Below are 18132 nucleotides of genomic sequence, written 5' to 3' on the forward strand. Positions count from 1 at the left end.
GACAGAAATTGAACTGGAAAAAAATTAAAGAAATAGAAGGTAATTTGGTGGGAACAAGGGTCAGAATAAGTAAATATGTCAAGAGAAAAGGCTGGCTGTAATAAAGATTGATCTGAATCTTAACAAAAGATTACATCGAACATAGATGATGTGATGTCCCATTATGTTTTAGGTCAGAAACTGACAGTTATAGTGGTTTATTTGGTAACTCATGATGTCCAGAATTCTCCCACCCGCAAAATCCCGCCCGCCGCGGAGAATGGCGGGGGCCGGCGGGAGGCTACGGGTTCTGTGCTGCCGTTATTCTCCGGCCCAGATGGGCTGAAGTTCCGCCGCTGAGAGGCCTCTCCCGCCACCGTGGTTTGAACCACCTCTGTGACGACAGGATCAGCGGCGCAAGCGGGCCCCCCGGGTCCTGGGGGGGGGGGGGGGATCGGAACCCGGGGGGGTGCCCCCACGGTGGCTAGGCCCGCGATCGGGGCCCACCGATTGGTGGGCAGGCCAGTGCCGTGGGGGCACTCTTTTTCTTCCGCCGCCGCCACGGCCTCCACCATGGAAGAGGCGGAAGAGAATCCGACGGCGCATGCGCGAACCGGCGAAGGCCTTTCGGCCAGCCCCGGCGCCAAAGGCCATTGTTGCCGGTTTTGGCGACAAGCGCCGTGGTGTTAACCGCTCCGGCGCGGGCCTAGACCATCAATGTGAGGGCTTGGCCCCTAAAGGTGCGGAGAAAGGTGCGGAGAATTCCGCACCTTTGGGGAGGCCCGACACCCGAGTGGTTGGCGCCACTCCGCTACGCCGGGACCCCCCGCCCCGCCGGGTAGGGGAGGATTTCGTCCTATATGTCCAACATGTTTGGAAAGTTGGTGGGGGAAGGGGTCTTTCCGACCCCTCCTGAATTGGACCGAGACCAGATCTGGGGAGCCAACATGAGGCAGAAGCCCAGATCTGGGGAGCCAACATGAGCGATCATAGTCAGGTTTCATCGATATCTGGATAAGGAGCTGGTCCTGAGTTGGGCGAACGACCATCGAGACTGTAAATGGGAGGGCTGTGCTGTCAGAATATACCAATACGTTGGGGCAGAGCTAGTGAGAAGGCATGCGGCGTTTAAGAAGGCCAAGGCCTCGCTTTACCAGAGCAACTTGAGGTTTGGTGTGGTGAATCCAGCTTGTCTTTGGGTGACATTCAAGGACAGAGACTATTACTTTGATCACGGAGGATACAAATGAGTTTGTCAAGAAGCACGGACTTGAGGTGAATTAAAGTGCTTAAGGACTTTGGAGTTTGTGGTTTCTTCATTGTTAAGTCCATCCATATTTTTACTTTGTGGGATTTTGTAATGTGGGAAACTGCTAAGGGTTGTGTCTGGGCTTGTTGGTGGGTGTTTTTTCTGGGCAAAGTTGGGGTTTATATATTGTACTGTTAGGAGTTTTTTGGGGGTGGATTGGTGCTGATTTTCCTCTTTTGTTCTGTATTAAAGTTTGGTATGGGCGGGGCGGGGGTTAAATGTTGATATACTGTTTAGTTGATATTGATTTTATCCTGTGCAGGGGTCACCTTGCTAGCAGTATAGCTAGTTAACGGGTGCAGAGAAGGGGCGATGTCTGAAGCTTGTTACCATTGGGGTGTTTATTTTGGGTTTTGTTTCTGTTCTGTTTTTGAGTTTGGGGACAGGGATAGAGGTACAAGGGGTGACAAAGGTAGCGGTGGCGCTCTCTGACCATAGTGATCGTACTGTGTCCCTGGAAGCAGAGATGGTGCTTGTGGTAGGTAGGTCGCTTCTCCCTGAGGTGAGGGGGCGGGGTACTCGCTGATCGTTATATTGGATCATGCTCTGCATGATACAGTCGGTGGCACGGTACGATAGCACAGTGGTTAGCACTGTTGCTTCACAGCTCCAGGGTCCCGGGTTCGATTCCTGCTTGTGTCACTGTCTGTGCATAATCTGCACTTTTTCCCCCGTGTCTGTGTCGGTTTCCTCCAGGTGCTCCGGTTTCCTCCCACACGTCCCGAAAGACATACTTGTTAGGTAAATTGGACATTCTAAATTCTCCCTGTGTACCCGAACAGGCGCCGGAATGTGGCGACTCGGGATTTTCATGGTAACTAACATTGCAGTGTTAATGTAAACCTAGCTCTGACACTAATAAAGATCCGGGTGCTCCGGTTTCCTCCCACATTCCAAAGACATGCAGGTTAGGTGGATTGGCCATGCTATATTGCCCTTAGTGTCCAAAAAGGTGAGATGGGGTTATTGGGTTACGGGGATAGGGTGGAAGTGAGGGCTTAAGTGCGATGGTGCAGACTCGATGGGCCGAATGTCCTCCTTCTGCACTGTCTGTTCTAAGTTCTATTATTACTTTGTGGATCTGATGTTGGAGCCGGGCCGCACTCAGCGACCCTCGTGGAGACTGAACATGGCATTGCTTGTGGATTTTTTGTGAGCGTACATCCTCTGGCAAGCGAAGAAGGTGGTTATTAGGGGGAGTAAATTTCTTATAAAGTGCATGGGGATAAATTTGGGATGGTGGAGAGGCAGAGGCTGCCGGTCTCTATTCTCGAGGTGAACCACCAGAACTCAATCGCCCCGACACCCGAGTTATTGGCAGAAATTGCAAATGGAAGTTGAGTTGTCAAATGTGTACGGCCGTGAGCTAGCTGTGACGCTGGAGAGGAAATGATTATGGAGAGAAGGCCAGTCGTCTGTTGGCTCATCAGCTGAGATGGTAGGCTGCCTCCCGGGAGGTTCGGGGTGGCACGATGAAACAATGTTTAACACTTTGCCTCACAGCACCAGGAAATCGGGTTCAATTCAGGCCTCGGGTGACTGTGTGGAGTTTTCACTTTCTCCCAGTGTCTGTGTGTGTGTGTGTGTGTGTGTGTACTGGGGTATTTGATGGGTGTACTTTTGGTATCGTACGGACTTGGGATTTGTTGTATTGCTGTTGTTTTTTCCTTACAATGAAAATCTTGTTTGAATAAAAATATTTTGAACAAAGAATTTACTTCTTGGCACATGCCAGAGTTCCCAAAATGAATCCCAGCAAGCAAAGTTCAGCATCAGGTGTGCAATGTCAGAACATTATTGCTATAATGATTGTACCTGTAGGAAGGCAATTCCAAATGCAACCCCAGCAATAATTCCCATGTTTCTTTCCATGAAGCTGGTCACCAATTCATAGCAGCCCTATAAATCAGATCAACAAACAAGTTATTATAGTTTCTATTTAATTATCATTAAAATATATTTATTCAATCCTATTTGTGTATAATTACATGAACCCAATGATCGTTATCCACAAGATGCCGGAGCGGAATTAGGCCATTCGGCCCATGGAGTATTTGACGCCATTGGATCATGGCTGACAAGTTTCTCATTCCCATTATACTGTCTTCTCCCCATAACCCCGATCCCCTTATTAATCAAGAACCTATCTATCCCTGTCTTAAAGACACTCAGTGACTTGGCCTCCACAGCCTTCTGTGGCAAAGAGTTCCACAGATTCACCTGGCTGAAGAAATTCCTCCTCATCTCAATTTTAAAGGATCGTCCCTTCAGTCTGAGGCTTTTCCCCCGGTTCTAGTCTCTCCTACTAGTGGAAACATCTCAATGTCCACTGTATCTCGGCCTCTCAGTATTCTGTAAGTTTCAATGAGATCCCTCCATCCTTCATATGACGAGCATTTCATTCCCTGGATCATTCTGGTGAACCTCCTCTGGACCTCCTCCAAGGCCAGCACATCCTTCCTTAGATACAAGGTCCAAAACTGCTCACAATATTCGAAGTGGGGGTCTGACCAGAACCTTATACAGCCTCAGTAGTACAGCCCTGTTCTTGTATACTCGACATGAATGCTAACATTGCATTCGCCTTCCTGACTGCCAACTGAACCTGCATGCTAACTGTAAGAAAGTCCTGAACTAGCACTCCTAATTTGCTTTGTGCTTCAGATATCCCCATTTAGAAAATAGTCTATGTCTCTATTCTTCCTACCAAAGTGCATAACCTCAAACCTTTCCACATTGTATTCCATTCGCCACTTCTTTGCCCACTGTCCAAGTCCTTCTGCAGCCTCCCTGCTTCTTCAACACTACCTGTCCCACGACATATCTTTGCATTATCTGAAAACTTAGCACAATGCTCTCAGTTTCTTCTTCCAGATCGTTAAATGTATATCGTGGATAGTTGTGGCCCCAACACCGACCCCTGCAGAAAACCATGAGTCACCAGCTGCCATCTTGACCAAGACCTTTATCCCCAGTCTCTGCCAGTCAGCCCATCCTCTATCCATGCCAATAATGTGCCCCCAATACACCATGGGCTTAATAAATAAATAAAAATCATATTAAGTAGCCTCCTGTACGGCAGCTTGTCAAAGGCCTCCTGGAAATCCAACTAGATCACGTCCACTGGCTCTCCTTTGCCTAACTTCCTTGTTTTTTTAAAATATAAACACTTTATTGAGGTATTTATGCTTTATAACAGTAACAGAAAAGACAGTAAAAATACAATTATAAACATAGTGCAAAAGCCGTCTTCCTCTCTCACAGGTCCCACCTTTTCTAGCCTCCTACTCTACACTAAACTACCCCCACAGCCGCCCCCCCACTACCCCCCTTCTGCTGACGGTTAATTTTCCCTAAAGAAGTCGACAAATGGCTGCCACCTCCGGACGAACCCCAACATTGAACCTCTCAAGACGAACTTGCTTTTCTCCAGACAGAGAAAGCTAGCCATGTCAGTAAGCCAGGTCTCCGACTTCGGGGGTTTTGAGTCCCTCCAAGCTAATAGTATCCATCTCCGGACTACCAGGGAAGCAAAGGCCAGAACGTCCACCTCTTTCTCCTCCTGGAATCCGGATCTTCTGACACTCGGGAAAATCGCCACCTCTGGACTCGGTGCCACCCTTTTTTTCAATACTTTGGACATGACCTCCGCAAACCCCTGCCAGAATCCCCTAAGCTTCGGGCATGTCCAGAACATATGGACATGGTTCGCTGGTCCTCCCGCACACCTTGCGCACCTGTCTTCTACCCCAAAGAACCTGCTCATTCAGGCCACTGTCATGTGAGCCCGGTGAACAACCTTAAACTGTATCAGGCTGAGCCTGGCACATGTTGTGGACGCTTTGACCCTACTCAATGCATCCGCCCAGAGACCATCCTCTCTTCTCCTAACTCCTCTTCCCATTTGTGTTTCAGCTCCTCGGTCTGTGATTCCTCTGACCCCATATGCTCCTTATAAATGTCCGAAACCCTCCCTTCTCCCACCTACACTCTGGAAATGACCCTATCCTGTATCCCCCTTAGTGGTAGGAGCGGGAAGGTTGAGACCTGCCGCGTAGGAAGTCTCGTGCCTGCAGGTACCTAAATTCATTCCCTCCCGTCAGTCCAAATTTCACCTCCAGTTCCCTCAGGCTGGGAAAGCTCCCCTCTATAAACATATTGTCCATCCTCTCGATCCCTGCTTTCTGCCACCTCCGGAACCCTCCATCTAACCTCCCCGGGGCAAACTGGTGATTATTGCAAATTGGGGACCAGACCGATGCTCCCTCTGCTCCCACATGTCTCCTCCATTGCCCCCAGACTCTCAGGGCCGCGACCATCATGGGGCTGGTGGAGTAGCATGCCGGCGGGAACGGCAGAGACGCCGTTACCAACGCCCCCAAACTAGTACCCTTACAAGATGCTGCCTCTACTCTCTCCCACACCGATCCAAACTAGTGCCCTTACAAGATTCTGCCTCTAGTCGCTCCCACACCGATCCCCTCTCCTGCCCCCTTGCCTGGACTCACTTCCACACCGATTGCCTCTCCTGCCCCCTTGCCTGGACTCACTTCCACACCGATTGCCTCTCCTGCCCCCTTGCCTGGACCGTGAACATCTCGCATTTCCCCATGTTCAATCTATAACCCGAAAACTGACCAAAATCCCCAGAATCCCCAGGATTTCTTCCATCCCTTCCAATGGGTCCGACACATACAAGAGCAGATTGTCCATGTATAGCGAGACTCTGTGTTCCACACCCCCCCGGACCAGTCCCTTCCAGCCCTTTGAGGCTCTCAACACAATTGCCAGCGGTTCTATGGCCAGTGTGAACAACAGCAGGGAGAGGGGGCACCCCTGCCTCGTCCCCTGGTGCAGCCTAACATAGCCCGATGTAAGCCTGTTCGTCCGAACGCTTGTCACGGGCACCTGATATAGCAGCCTGACCCATTCAATGAAGCCCCGCCCACATCCAAACCGCCCCAGTACCTCCCAGAGATAATCCTATCTACCCGGTCAAATGCCTTCTCTGTGTCCATTACGACCACTACCTCTACGTCCCTACCCTCTGGGGACATCATGATAACATTCAACAGCCTTCTTGTGTTGGTCGCCAACTGCCTCCCCTTAACAAATCTCGTCTGGTTCTCCCCAATCACGTCCGGGATGCAGTCCTCAATCCTGAGGACAAGATCTTAGCCAACAATATGGCATCTACATTTAGTGGGGAGATCGGTCTGTAGGACCCGCAGAACTCCGGGTCCTTATCCCCCTTCAGGATCAATGAGATAGTGGCCTGTGACATAGTCAGGGGTAAACCCCTCTCTCCCTTACCTCATTAAATGTCTTCATCAGCAGCAACCCCAGTATCCCAGAGAACTTTTTGTAAAACTCCACGGGTAGCCATCTGGTCCCGGGGCTTTACCCGACTGCCGTCAGCCCATCTGCTATCTCTTCCAACCCGATCAGGGCCCCCAGCCCTTCTACCAAGTCTTCATCAACCTTCAGGAACTTCAGCCCCCCTAAGAATTTCCTCATCCCCTCCGGCCCAGCTGGGGGTTCTGGCTCATACAGCCTGCTGTAGAATTCCTCGAACGCCTTATTGACCCCAGCGGAATCTCCGACCAGGTTCCCATCTCTGTCGCTTACCTTTCCAATCTCCCTGGCCGCCTGCCGTTTTCTAAGCTGCTGCGCAAGAATTCTACTGGCCTTCTCCCCATATTCATAGATCGCCCCCCTCGCCTTCCTCAGCTGCTCTACCACCTTCCCTGTAGTTAACAAGCCGAACTCCACCTGTCGCCTCAGTCGTTCCCTTAGAAGCCCTGCCTCAAGGGTCTCCGCATACCTCCTGTCGACCTGCAGTATTTCCTTTATCAGTAGGTCCGTCTCTGCTCGGTCTGCCTTCTCCCTGTGGGCCCGTATTGAGATCAGCTCCCCTCTAACCACCGCCTTCAGCGCCTTCCAGACCACTGCAGCCTAAACTTCCCCCGTGTCATTGACGTCCAGATAGTTCTGGATACATTTCGTCAGCCGCCCACACACCTCCTTATCAGCTAAAAGTCCTAAACTTCCTTGTTAACTCCTCAAGGAATTCTAACAGATTTGTCAGGCATGACCTCCCCGGACGAAGCTCCACTGACTCTGCTCTATTTTGCCATGCACTTCCAAGTACTCTGTAATCACATCCTTAGTAAAGGAATCTAACATCTTACCAATGACTGAAGTCAGGCGAACCGGCCTATAATTTCCCATCTTCTGCCTCGATACCGTCCTTGCTACACTCTTCCAAAACTCCCCCAGCGCTGGGTATGCCCAGAACATATGGACATGGTTTGCTGGGCTCAGCTATCTCCTTAAGTAACCTGGGATGTGGTCCATCTGGTCCAGGTGATTTATCCACCTTCAGACCTTTCAGCTTCCCCAGCACCTTCTCCTTTGTGATGGCCACTGCACTCACCTCTGCCTCCTGACTCTCTTAAATGCCACTGGAGTCTTCCGCTGTGATGACGGATGCAAAGTACCTATTCAGTTCCTCTATTTTTGTTCCCCAGTATGACTTCTCCAGCCTCATTTTCCAGTGATCCAAAATGTGTATTCTTGCCCCTCTCTTACCTTTTATATATCAAAAAGACTCTTGCAATCTTCTTTTATATTGCTAACTAGCTAACACTCAGTTCATCTTCTCCCCCCTTATTGCTTTTTTAGTTGTCCCCTGCTTGCTTTTAAAAGCGTCCCAATCCTCTGGTTTCCCATTAATCCCTGCCACATTGTATGCTTTTTATTTTGCTTTGATGCTGTCCCTGACTTCCCTTCTCAGGCATGGTTCACTTGTCCTCCCATTAGCATGTTTCCTCCTCCTTGGGATGATTGCTTCTCAGCTCCAGGGTCCCAGGCTCGATTCCCGGCTTGGGTCACTGTCTGTGTGGCGTCTGCACGTTCTCACTGTGCCTGCGTGGGTATTCTCCGGGTGCTCCGGTTTCCTCCCACAAGTCCTGAAAGACGTGCTGTTAAGTGAAGTGGACATTCTGAATTCTCCCTCTGTGGGCCCAAACAGGCGCTGGAATGTGGTGACTTGGGGCTTTTCAAAGTAACTTCGTTACAGTGTTAAGGTAAGCCTTCTTGTGACAATAAAGATGACTATTATTATTATTAAAAAAGAATAACCCCCAAAACTCCTGGCATTGCTGTTCCATCGTCTTCCCTGCTAGGCTCCCCTTCCAATCAACTTTGGGAATCTACTCTCTCATGTCTTTGTAGTTACCTTAATTCAATTGTAATACCGTTACATCTGATTCTAGCTTTCCCCTCTCAAACTGCAGGGTGTATTCTATTATACTGTGGTCACTGCCCCCTAAGGGTTCATTCACCTTAAGTTCCCTAATCAAGTCTGCCTCATTACACATCACCAAATCCAGAATTGCCTGTTCCCTAGTGGGCTCTACTACAGCTGTTCCAAAAAGTATTTCATCAATGTGATTTTTCTTTCCTTTTAATTTTTCCCCCCTTCAGATGCTGGCAGTTTGTGGAGGATGGTTCCAGTGATGCCAGCTTTATACTTTGCCCAAGTGATCATTCTTCATGCGAGTCTCAATAATGAGTACCAGCAGCCTGTAGAAGGTATCGAAACTTGTTGTCACCCAACATTTTTTCAACTTTGCAAAAGGGCTCTTTGAGGTCAAGTATACTGCTCCAACTGCTACACAAGCTAAGATTAGCTAACCTTGCATACGTAAAGATTGGACTAGCACCTTTTGGTCTGTGTGGCTTATTGTTGCAAAAAGATGTACCATTATCCACCGGGCTATTGAGGGAACTATGGCCGCTTGCAGTCCAATACATTGTCGGTGAAGTATTCTTGAAGTTAAGAATGTGAAACAACTCAAACTCCTCAAATAAAAAAAAGGCTACATTTTCTTCCTCCAAATGTTATAATCGCAGGGCTGGTTTAGCTCAGGGGGCTAGACAGCTGGTTTGTGATGCAAAGGCCACCAGCGTGGGCTCAATTCCCTTACCAGCTGAGAATTCTGAATTCTCCCTTTGTGTACCCGAACAAGCGCTGGAATATGGCGACTAGGGGCTTTTCACAGTAACTTCATTGCAGTGTTAATGTAAGCCTACTTGTGACAATAAAGGATCTTTATTTTTATCTTTAATAGGGACTAAATGAACAGTAGGATTACATTTGCATATTCACACTAGTGTAGAACTCAGAATAAACATGACAATTTCATGGCCAGAGCTGCAAATGTCCCTTCAGATCATTAATCACCAGATACACATTTGGATGAATTCTGTGATGCTGGCAGCTAGCAGCTATTGTTAATTGTAGGGGCACACCATGAATACTTCCCAAGAAAGGACTTAGCCTTCAACACAGAACAAATAAATCCCTCACTTTTCACTGAATGTCATTATTTTAAGACTGAAATAAGTAGTGTTGTCATCCATGGTTTTACACTTGTTACAATCTCAGTTCTTGAGGAATACAGGACATCAAGAGGCACTATGACAAAAGGTGGGAAGTAAGAAAACATTGATCACATTTATTGCTGACTGATGTTAGCATCACTAATAGATAATTTGCTGGCTGTCTACTTCCTTAACTGGGGTCGAAGAGCTCTCACTTTTATTTCAGAGAACACAAAAGGAATAGCTATAATACAACGGTGCAATATCACATGAAAGTGCAAGTAACTGCAAACTGTGCAAATAATTTGGGAGTCTAGCTATTCTACAGTTCATTGCCAAATGAACTTCAAATGCAACATTTTATTCCAAAAGTAATCATTAGAGAAAAAATCTTTCCATATAGTCTTGGTCAATCTGAGAACAGTGGTGCAGTGGTTAGCATTGGGACTGCGGCGCTGAGAACCTGGGTTCGAATCCCGGCCCTGGGTCACTGTCCTTGCGGAGTTTGCACAAAGAAATTCTGCTTTGATATACAGAATTCTGGGAAGAGCAGAGGTGTGTGGGTGTTCAGATTCACAAAACATTAAAAAGAGCATTTCATATGGATAAAGTGATTTTAAAAAGCAAATGGGATCCTAAGTTTTATGGCATGAGGCATAAAACAAGGGACATCATTCATATAAATTCTTTGCATTTGAAATAGGAGGGAAAGATGGATGAGGTGTGAAAATAGCTTTGAAGAGAATGGTTTGTCATGGAGACAAGAAATTTTGGGTCATCTTTGCCCCCCAGGATAATTGTGGAGTAGTCAGAAGATGCGACTGATGAAAATTGGGTATAATAATGCTTGATATGGCCAAGTTAAATCTGACCATCATGAATTCAGATGCTTCCGTTTGTGGCCCTCTTAAGATAATATTAATGGGATTATATCTGGAAGCTACCGCCAGGGAAGGTGAGTGACTTGGTAGGAGTGAAGGCAGGTGATCAAATAGTTGAACAGCAGCAGAGTTATTAAAGTGGGTGAATATCAGATAAGAAAATTGGAAATGTGAATCAGACATATTTTGTGTGGGAGCTGGTTTATCCAGGGTAGGGAGTGATGGTAGTGTTTTGGGGTAGGTAGAAGGATGGAGGAAGTCAGTGAGGCAAGAGAGTAGTCAGAGACAATCCTGTTAATGATCAAGATCTCAGGAGAGCAAAATAGGAGGAGTAGGTTATTCAGCTCTTTTGAGCCTGTTTCGCTATTCAATATGTTCATGGCTGATCTATCTCAACACCATACTCCTGCTCTCTCCCCATAATGCTTGATACCATTAAGAGGTTAGACATTTATTTCCTTCTTCAATATATTCAGTGACTTGTCATCCACAGCCTTCCGTAGTAGAGAATTCCACAGGTTCATCACTCTCTTGAGTGAAGAGGTTTCTCCTCACCTCCATCCTAAATGGCCTACCCTGTAACCCGAGACTGTGATGCCTTATTTTAGACCCCAGGCCAGAGGAAACAACATCCCTGCATCCAGTCTGTCCAGGCCTGTCAGAATTGTATGGGCGGAATTTAATGTAATTTCTAAGTTCATTTGTGGCAGGTTTGCACGGAGTTCCCCACCGCTATCAACTGACACTTAGAGCCGGATCCACCGGTTTTGTCACTGTCAAAGGGATTTCCCATTGGCAGCACCCCTCGCTGCCAGGAAACCCATGCACCGACGTGGGACCAGAATTTCCCACTGGCATAGTCACTTTTTTGGGCCATGGGGAGTTTCTCACTGGTTTGGCTCACACTTGGAGCGGGATTTACCGACCATTCCACCGCGTGTATTTCGGTAAGGGAGGCGGCCATCCTTTGTAACAGACTCTAACATTTGGGCGGCACCAGGGGCTGGTTTAGCTCACTTGGCTAAATCGCTGGCTTTTAAAGCAGATCAAGCAGGCCAGCAGCACGGTTCGATTCCCGTACCAGCCTCCCCGGACAGGCGCCGGAATGTGGCGACTAGGGGTTTTTCACAGTAACTTCATTGAAGCCTACTTGTGACAATAAGCGATTTTCATTTTTTCATTTCACAGTAGTTAGCACTGCTGCCTCACAGTGCCAGAGACCTTGGCTTGATTCTGACCTCAGGTGACTGTGTGAAGTTGCACTTTCTTCCCATGTCTGCGTGGGTTTCCTCCCACAATCCCAAGATGTGCAGGTTAGATGGATTGGCCATGCTAAAATGCCCCTTAGTGTCCAAAGGTTGGGTGGGGATACAGGGTGAGAGGAGGGATTGCGTCTAGGTAGGGTGCTCTTTCGAAGGGTCAGCACAGACTTGATGGGCCGAATGGCCTCCTTCTGCACTGTAGGGATACTATTTCCATACTACTGATGTTTGTAATTCCCTTCCTCTTTTAAAAAAAGTGTGGTTACATTTGCCACCCTCAATTTGCCGGGACTGTTCCAAAATTTACAGTATTTTGGAAGATGATGACCCATGCGTCCACTATTTCCATTGCTATTTCCGTTAGTAGCCCGGACTGTAGATTATCAGGGCCTGGGGATTTATTGGCTTTCAGTCCCGTTAATTTCCTCAGTACTATTTTTTTTTAGTGATATTAATTTTCTCCAATTCTCCTTCTCATGAGACCCTTGGTTCTTTAGCATTTCTGGAAACTTATTTGTGTTTTCCTCCATGAAGACATAGGTAAAGTAGTTGAATAATTGTAATGCCATTTCCTTGTTCTTTATGATAAATTCTCCTGCTTCGGACGATAACGAACATTTGTCTTCAATAATCTTTTTATTTCCATTTACGTTACTTGCAAGTTTACTGCCATACTCTACTTTTCCACTCTTTATTTCTTGTTCCTCCTTTGCGGAGTTCTGAACTGCTCCCAATCCTCAGGCTTGTTACTTTTTCGAGCAACTTCATACGACTCCTCTTGGATAGAATATAGTCCTTAATTTATTTTGTAAGCTACGGTTGGGCTGCTTTTTTTGTTGTGGCTTTGTGCCAGAAAGGAATGTACAACCGATGCAATACATCCATTTGTTGCTTCCAGTAGAGAGGGTGATAGCAATGGAGTGGCTGTGAATGAGGAGGTTTAAATAAAGAATGACACTGCATGAAAACAAGGGGGCCAATATAGGAATAAGAAACAGAGGTAGGCAATTAAGCAATTTAAGCTGCTCTGCCATTCAATCAGATCATGGTTGATCTCTTCCTGGTCTCAAAGCCACCTCCCTAAATGTTCCCCATATCCCTTTTACCTTTTTAAAAAAAAATCAGAAATATTTCTATCTCCCTCTTGAAACCACTTAATGATTCGGACTCCACCGCACTATGGGGACAGTGAGTTCCATAAATTCCCCACTCTGCGAGAATTTGTACCTCTTCATCTCAGTTTTAAATCTACTGCCTCTCAACCTATATCTGTGACCTCTTATTCTAAATTGCCCTACAAGGAAGAACATTTTGTCTACTTTATCAATCCCTTTTTGTATATTGTATACCTCGATCAGGTCCCCTCTTATCTGTCTAAACTCCAGCAAGTATAAACCCAAACTGTTTAATCTCTCCTCATGGGTCAACCCCTTCATCCCTGGAATCAATCTGGTGAACGTCCTCTGAACTGCTTCCAACACCACCATATCCTTCCTCAATGGGTAGCACGGTAGCACAGTGGGTAGCATTGTTGCTTCACAGCTCCAGGATCCCAGGTACGATTCCCGGCTTGGGCCACTGTCTGTGTGGAGTCTGCACGTTCTTCCTGTCTCTGCGTGGGTTTCCTCCGGGTGCTCCGGTTTCCTCCCACAAGTCCCAAAAGACATGCTGTTAGGTAATTTGGACATTCTGAATTCTCCCTCCATGTACCCGAGCAGGCTAGGAATGTGGCTACAAGGGGCTTTTCTCAGTAACTTCATTGCAGTGTTAATGTAAGCGTATTTGTGACAATAAAGATTATTATTGAGACCAAAACTGGACACAATACAAAGATGTGGTCTCACCAACACCCTATATAATTGCAATACTTCTCTACTTTCATACTCCAATCTTTTGTAATAAATGCTAACATTTCATTCACTTTTCTTATTACACTTTGTACCTGCATACAGACTTTTTGTGATTCATGAATAAACACACCCAGATCCCTCTGCCCAGACGCATTATGAATCTGCTTTCCATTTAGATAATAATTTGTCTATTTTTTTTTACTAAAATGGATAACTTCACATTTATCCACATTCAACTCCATCTGCCAAATTTTGGCCGAATCTCCTAGCCTATCTATATGTGTATTGTGTTTGGAGAGAGGGTTACAAGGGAAAAGGTTTAAGTCTGAAAATAAGTTGTTAGACCAGAGGCTAAGAGAGAAGCAAAAGAGGCTACTTCAATAAGTAATTCGACATGTGGGCTTGGGTGGACAATACATAGTAAACATTTGAACTGAGAGCTAGAAAGGATGGAAGAAGAAGGTGGGAGCAGAAAAGCAGCAAAAATCAAGTGTGTCTTGGAAGCAAAGGCTATGCAATGGTAATGTGACTGGTGGTAGACTATGTAATAGAATGGGAATGCTCAGTGAGGGAGTTAGGGATTACTACCACTAAGCCAGAATTCTGTCACTGAAACCTCCTTGCTTATCACTCAACTTCAGTAATACATCCTCCAATCTTTTCCATCCACAGTGAAGTAATGAACGATGAGGGTGTTGTTCATGAGGAAGTGAATATTCTCAATACTAAGGGGAGGTGGTGGCAGAGTGGGTTTTAACTGGACCACCCAGAAACCCAGGGTAATGCTCTGGGGATCTGGGTTCGAATCCCACCATGGCAGATGGTGAATTTGAATTTGCTAAAAATCTGGAATTAAAAGTCTAATGGTGACCATGTAACCATTGTCTTAAAAAATCCATCTGTTTTAGTCATGTCCTTGGGGAAGGAAATGTGCCATCCTTAACAGATCTGGCCGATTTGTGACCCCAGACCCACAGAAATATGGCTGACTCTTAAAATGCCCTCTGCAATGGGCTAGTAAGTCACTCAGTTCAAAGGCAATAAATGCTGGTCCACAACCCATGAAAGGATTTTTAAAAAAGTAATGCAGATTAATGATCAGCGGGTAGTTGGAAGAGGTAACATGGGTGAGAAGAAGTTAACCCCTCACCCCAAAGAACTGGATAACATGGTCCTCGGGTGTACATAAAGGGAATGGGGAGAGAGATTTTTTCCATTAAATACATGGCAGACAATATACATGAGTTGGATTAATTGGTCAAACTCTGCAACAGCAACCAATATTTGCAGTAGAAAGAACAGGAAGAAGAGCTGAGATCAAAATATGTGACATCTGTTAAGCATGGGAAGAAAGGTTCTTGAGGAAACAACTGATAGAAGGTAATCTGTACAATAGCTGAGGGCTTGTCTTTTGGGGAGGAACTACTGGGCAAAATATGACAATGGAGAAAAGTCCAGGTTGGCAGCCAGCAGGAGACTGCCAGTTCAGCTTGGAACTAGTGATGCGTAAAGTTTAGTCCAGAAAAGTTCAGTTCAGCAGCCACAGGGCTTCTTTTCGATTCAGAAGTCAAAAGAGCAGTGGGTAATATTCCTGAAGTTCGCCATGGTATATCAAAAAACAACCTTTCAAAGTGAGAAAGGATCAGTGATGCTGCACACCGATTATCATTTTAATTATTTCTGTTAAGACCATGTTAAATATTTTATATCATCTTACATTTTCAGATGAAGATTTATATTTTAATAGCCGAGTAGAAATTTGGTAGTCATTGGATTAATACAAATTTAACAATCTATCTGAAATCCTTCAGGTGAAATTGAGATTAATGAAAAATATCAGATTACAGATGTTCAAAATGAAAGATTGATTTCTGACTAATTCAAGTTCTGTCAGTATTGCAGTTATGTTTGATGGGTCAAACAACTGCCTTCCGTTAGATCATTAATTATACAGTAAGCGCATCACCACATATGCAGACTGAGCAATAAATTCAATGCAAAATGTTTAGTTTGTTTTTGGTTGTCCAAGAGAACACAGAAACATAAATCCTGCACTAAAACTTTGACCCAGATTTTTGTCCCTGGATTGGTAGTGCCACTGATTCAGGAGATTTCCTGGCTTGGCAAACCTGACCATTAAAAATGTCCACCTGCAGCTGGGATTTTTGGTTGGGTGGGGACAAGCTGAAGCAGGCGATCTTGAAACAAATGTGCAGGTTGTTAGGTGCAGAGGCGGGCTGGGCACCTGACAGTGTTTAAATAAATAAAAAATAATAAAACCAAAATATTCCTCCAGCTCTGACCCCCCCCCCCCCCCCCCCCCCCCCCCAGCCCCTCTGCCCCATCTATGTCAATCTCTGCCAAACCCATTGTCCTCAACTAAACTTCATGGCTCCCATACCCACTTTGCCACCCCTTGTTCATCTTCCACTTCAGCCCATTATTGTTCTTTCAGTCTCCTAGGCCTTGTGGACTGGATCTCCCTCCTTAAACCTTTCTGTCTCGTCATTCACTTCCTTTAAGACACTTTTAAAATATATTTGAGCTATTGGTCACCTGTCCTAATGTTGCCTTCTTTGGCTTGGTGTCAATTTTGGTTTGATTAGGCAAGTGTACCTCTTGGTAGTTTTTAATTACACAAAAAGGTGCTATGTAAATGCAAGTTTTTGTTGCAAGAACTTCAATTTGTGTTTTAGTAAGTCATCGATCTAGTTCCACAGGCAGACTTAGAGAGGCTCTCACTCAAAGTAAACAAATCCAGCATCAATTTTTAGACATTAAAACTGATACTTGTTATAACTTGAAGACAAAATGATCAAGGACCTCATGATTTTATAGTGAAAGTTCTAAGAAATATTGATTGTGAAAGTAAACAAACAGAATTCAATGTTGCCAGGTAAGGTGGTGGTGGTGGGAGATATGAGAAACAATGCATTTATATTGCAGCAGTAGATAGGTCCAGTGAATCAAGTGGTGATTAATCCTTTACAACTTGGCTTATTATGCAATGCTCATCTCCCGAGTCAGAAGACTGTAATATTCAAACACCACTGATAGACCTGAAGTACAAGATTTACACTGCTACTGCAAATAGCTGGGAGTTTATAGATGGGGCAAAATAAAAAGGGGCAAATATAGTGCAGAAATGTAGTAAATTATACAAATCAAGTTATGGTAAAGTTTCTCCTCATTAAACATTTACATTTTCTCCTCATTTCCTTGCTTTAAGCCTCCCCATGCAGCACCAAAATGAATTTTATTGCACCAAGTTAGAAAGGCAAAACAATCAGAATTAAAATGAGGTACATGTGAATTAACCGGCAAACTGTGGTCGAACACACTCAGCACCACTGATGCATTGCAGAAATGCCATCTTTCAGATGATTTAACAGATTTTTCTGTTATATTGCTTGGTCATAAAGGATTACCTGTGCATGTTGGATGGAGAAAAGATTGGTTGGCAGGATCATTCATATACATATTAAAGTTAATGGGTCAGAAAAAAAAAACAAGCTGACTGTTCAGCTGACATTTCTCTGAGCCTTGTCCAACGTGATCTTTCTTTCTAATCGAGTACTTTAATAAGAAAATTTGACTTGGAAGTGTTGTACTTAGGTTCCATCTGCCTGCTCAGTTGGATGACTAAATTTCAGAGTTCAGGATAAGCAAGAATTTCTCCCAGTATCTGAACAGTCTTTGCTCCTAATCATCACCAAAACAGCTTAATTGATCCTAATTAATTTTCTATTTGTGGGACCGTGTGTGCATGCAGATTGAACAAAGACAAATAAAAGTACAGCACAGGAACAGGCCCTTCGGCCCTCCAAACCCGTGCCGACCATGCTGCCCGACTAAACTACAATCTTTTACACTTCCTGGGTTCTTATCCATCAATTCCCATCATATTCATGTATTTGTCAAGATGCCCCTTAAATGTCACTATCGTCCCTGCTTCCACCACCTCCTCTGGCAGCGAGTTCCAGGCACCCACTACCCTCTGTGTAAGAAAACATGCCTGGTACATCTACTCTAAACCTTGCCCCTTAAACCTATGCCCCCTAGTAATTGACCCCTCAACCCTGGGGAAACGCCTCTGACTATCCACTCTATCTATGCCCCTCATAATTTTGTAGACCGCTATTAGGTCGCCCCTCAACCTCCGTCGTTCCAGTGAGAACAAACCGAGTTTATTCAACCACTCCTCATAGCTAATGCCCTACATACCAGGCAACATCCTGGTAAATCTCTTCTGCATCCTCTGTAAAGCCTCCACATCTTTCTGGTAGTGTGGCGACCAGAATTGAACACTATACTCCAAGCGTGGCCTAACTAAGGCTCTATACAGCTGCAACATGACTTGCCAATTCTTATACTCAATGCCCCGGCCAATGAGGCAAGCATGCCGTATGCCTTCTTGACTACCTTCTCCACCTGTGTTGCCCCTTTCAGTAACCTGTGGACCT

At 45.6% G+C, this 18132-nt stretch overlaps 1 protein-coding gene across 1 annotated transcript in view; it reads right to left on the reverse strand.

The window, feature by feature from the left end:
• tspan7b (tetraspanin 7b) overlaps window positions 1–18132 on the reverse strand; it is a 129213-nt gene that overhangs the window by 2998 nt on the left and 108083 nt on the right. The window contains exon 6 of the mRNA XM_038802135.1: window positions 3104–3187. Coding sequence (XP_038658063.1) covers window positions 3104–3187 — 84 coding nt within the window. The remainder of the gene's footprint in view (window positions 1–3103; window positions 3188–18132) is intronic.

Source organism: Scyliorhinus canicula, chromosome 7 (genome assembly GCF_902713615.1).
Source record: "Scyliorhinus canicula chromosome 7, sScyCan1.1, whole genome shotgun sequence".
Classification (NCBI taxonomy): domain Eukaryota; kingdom Metazoa; phylum Chordata; class Chondrichthyes; order Carcharhiniformes; family Scyliorhinidae; genus Scyliorhinus; species Scyliorhinus canicula.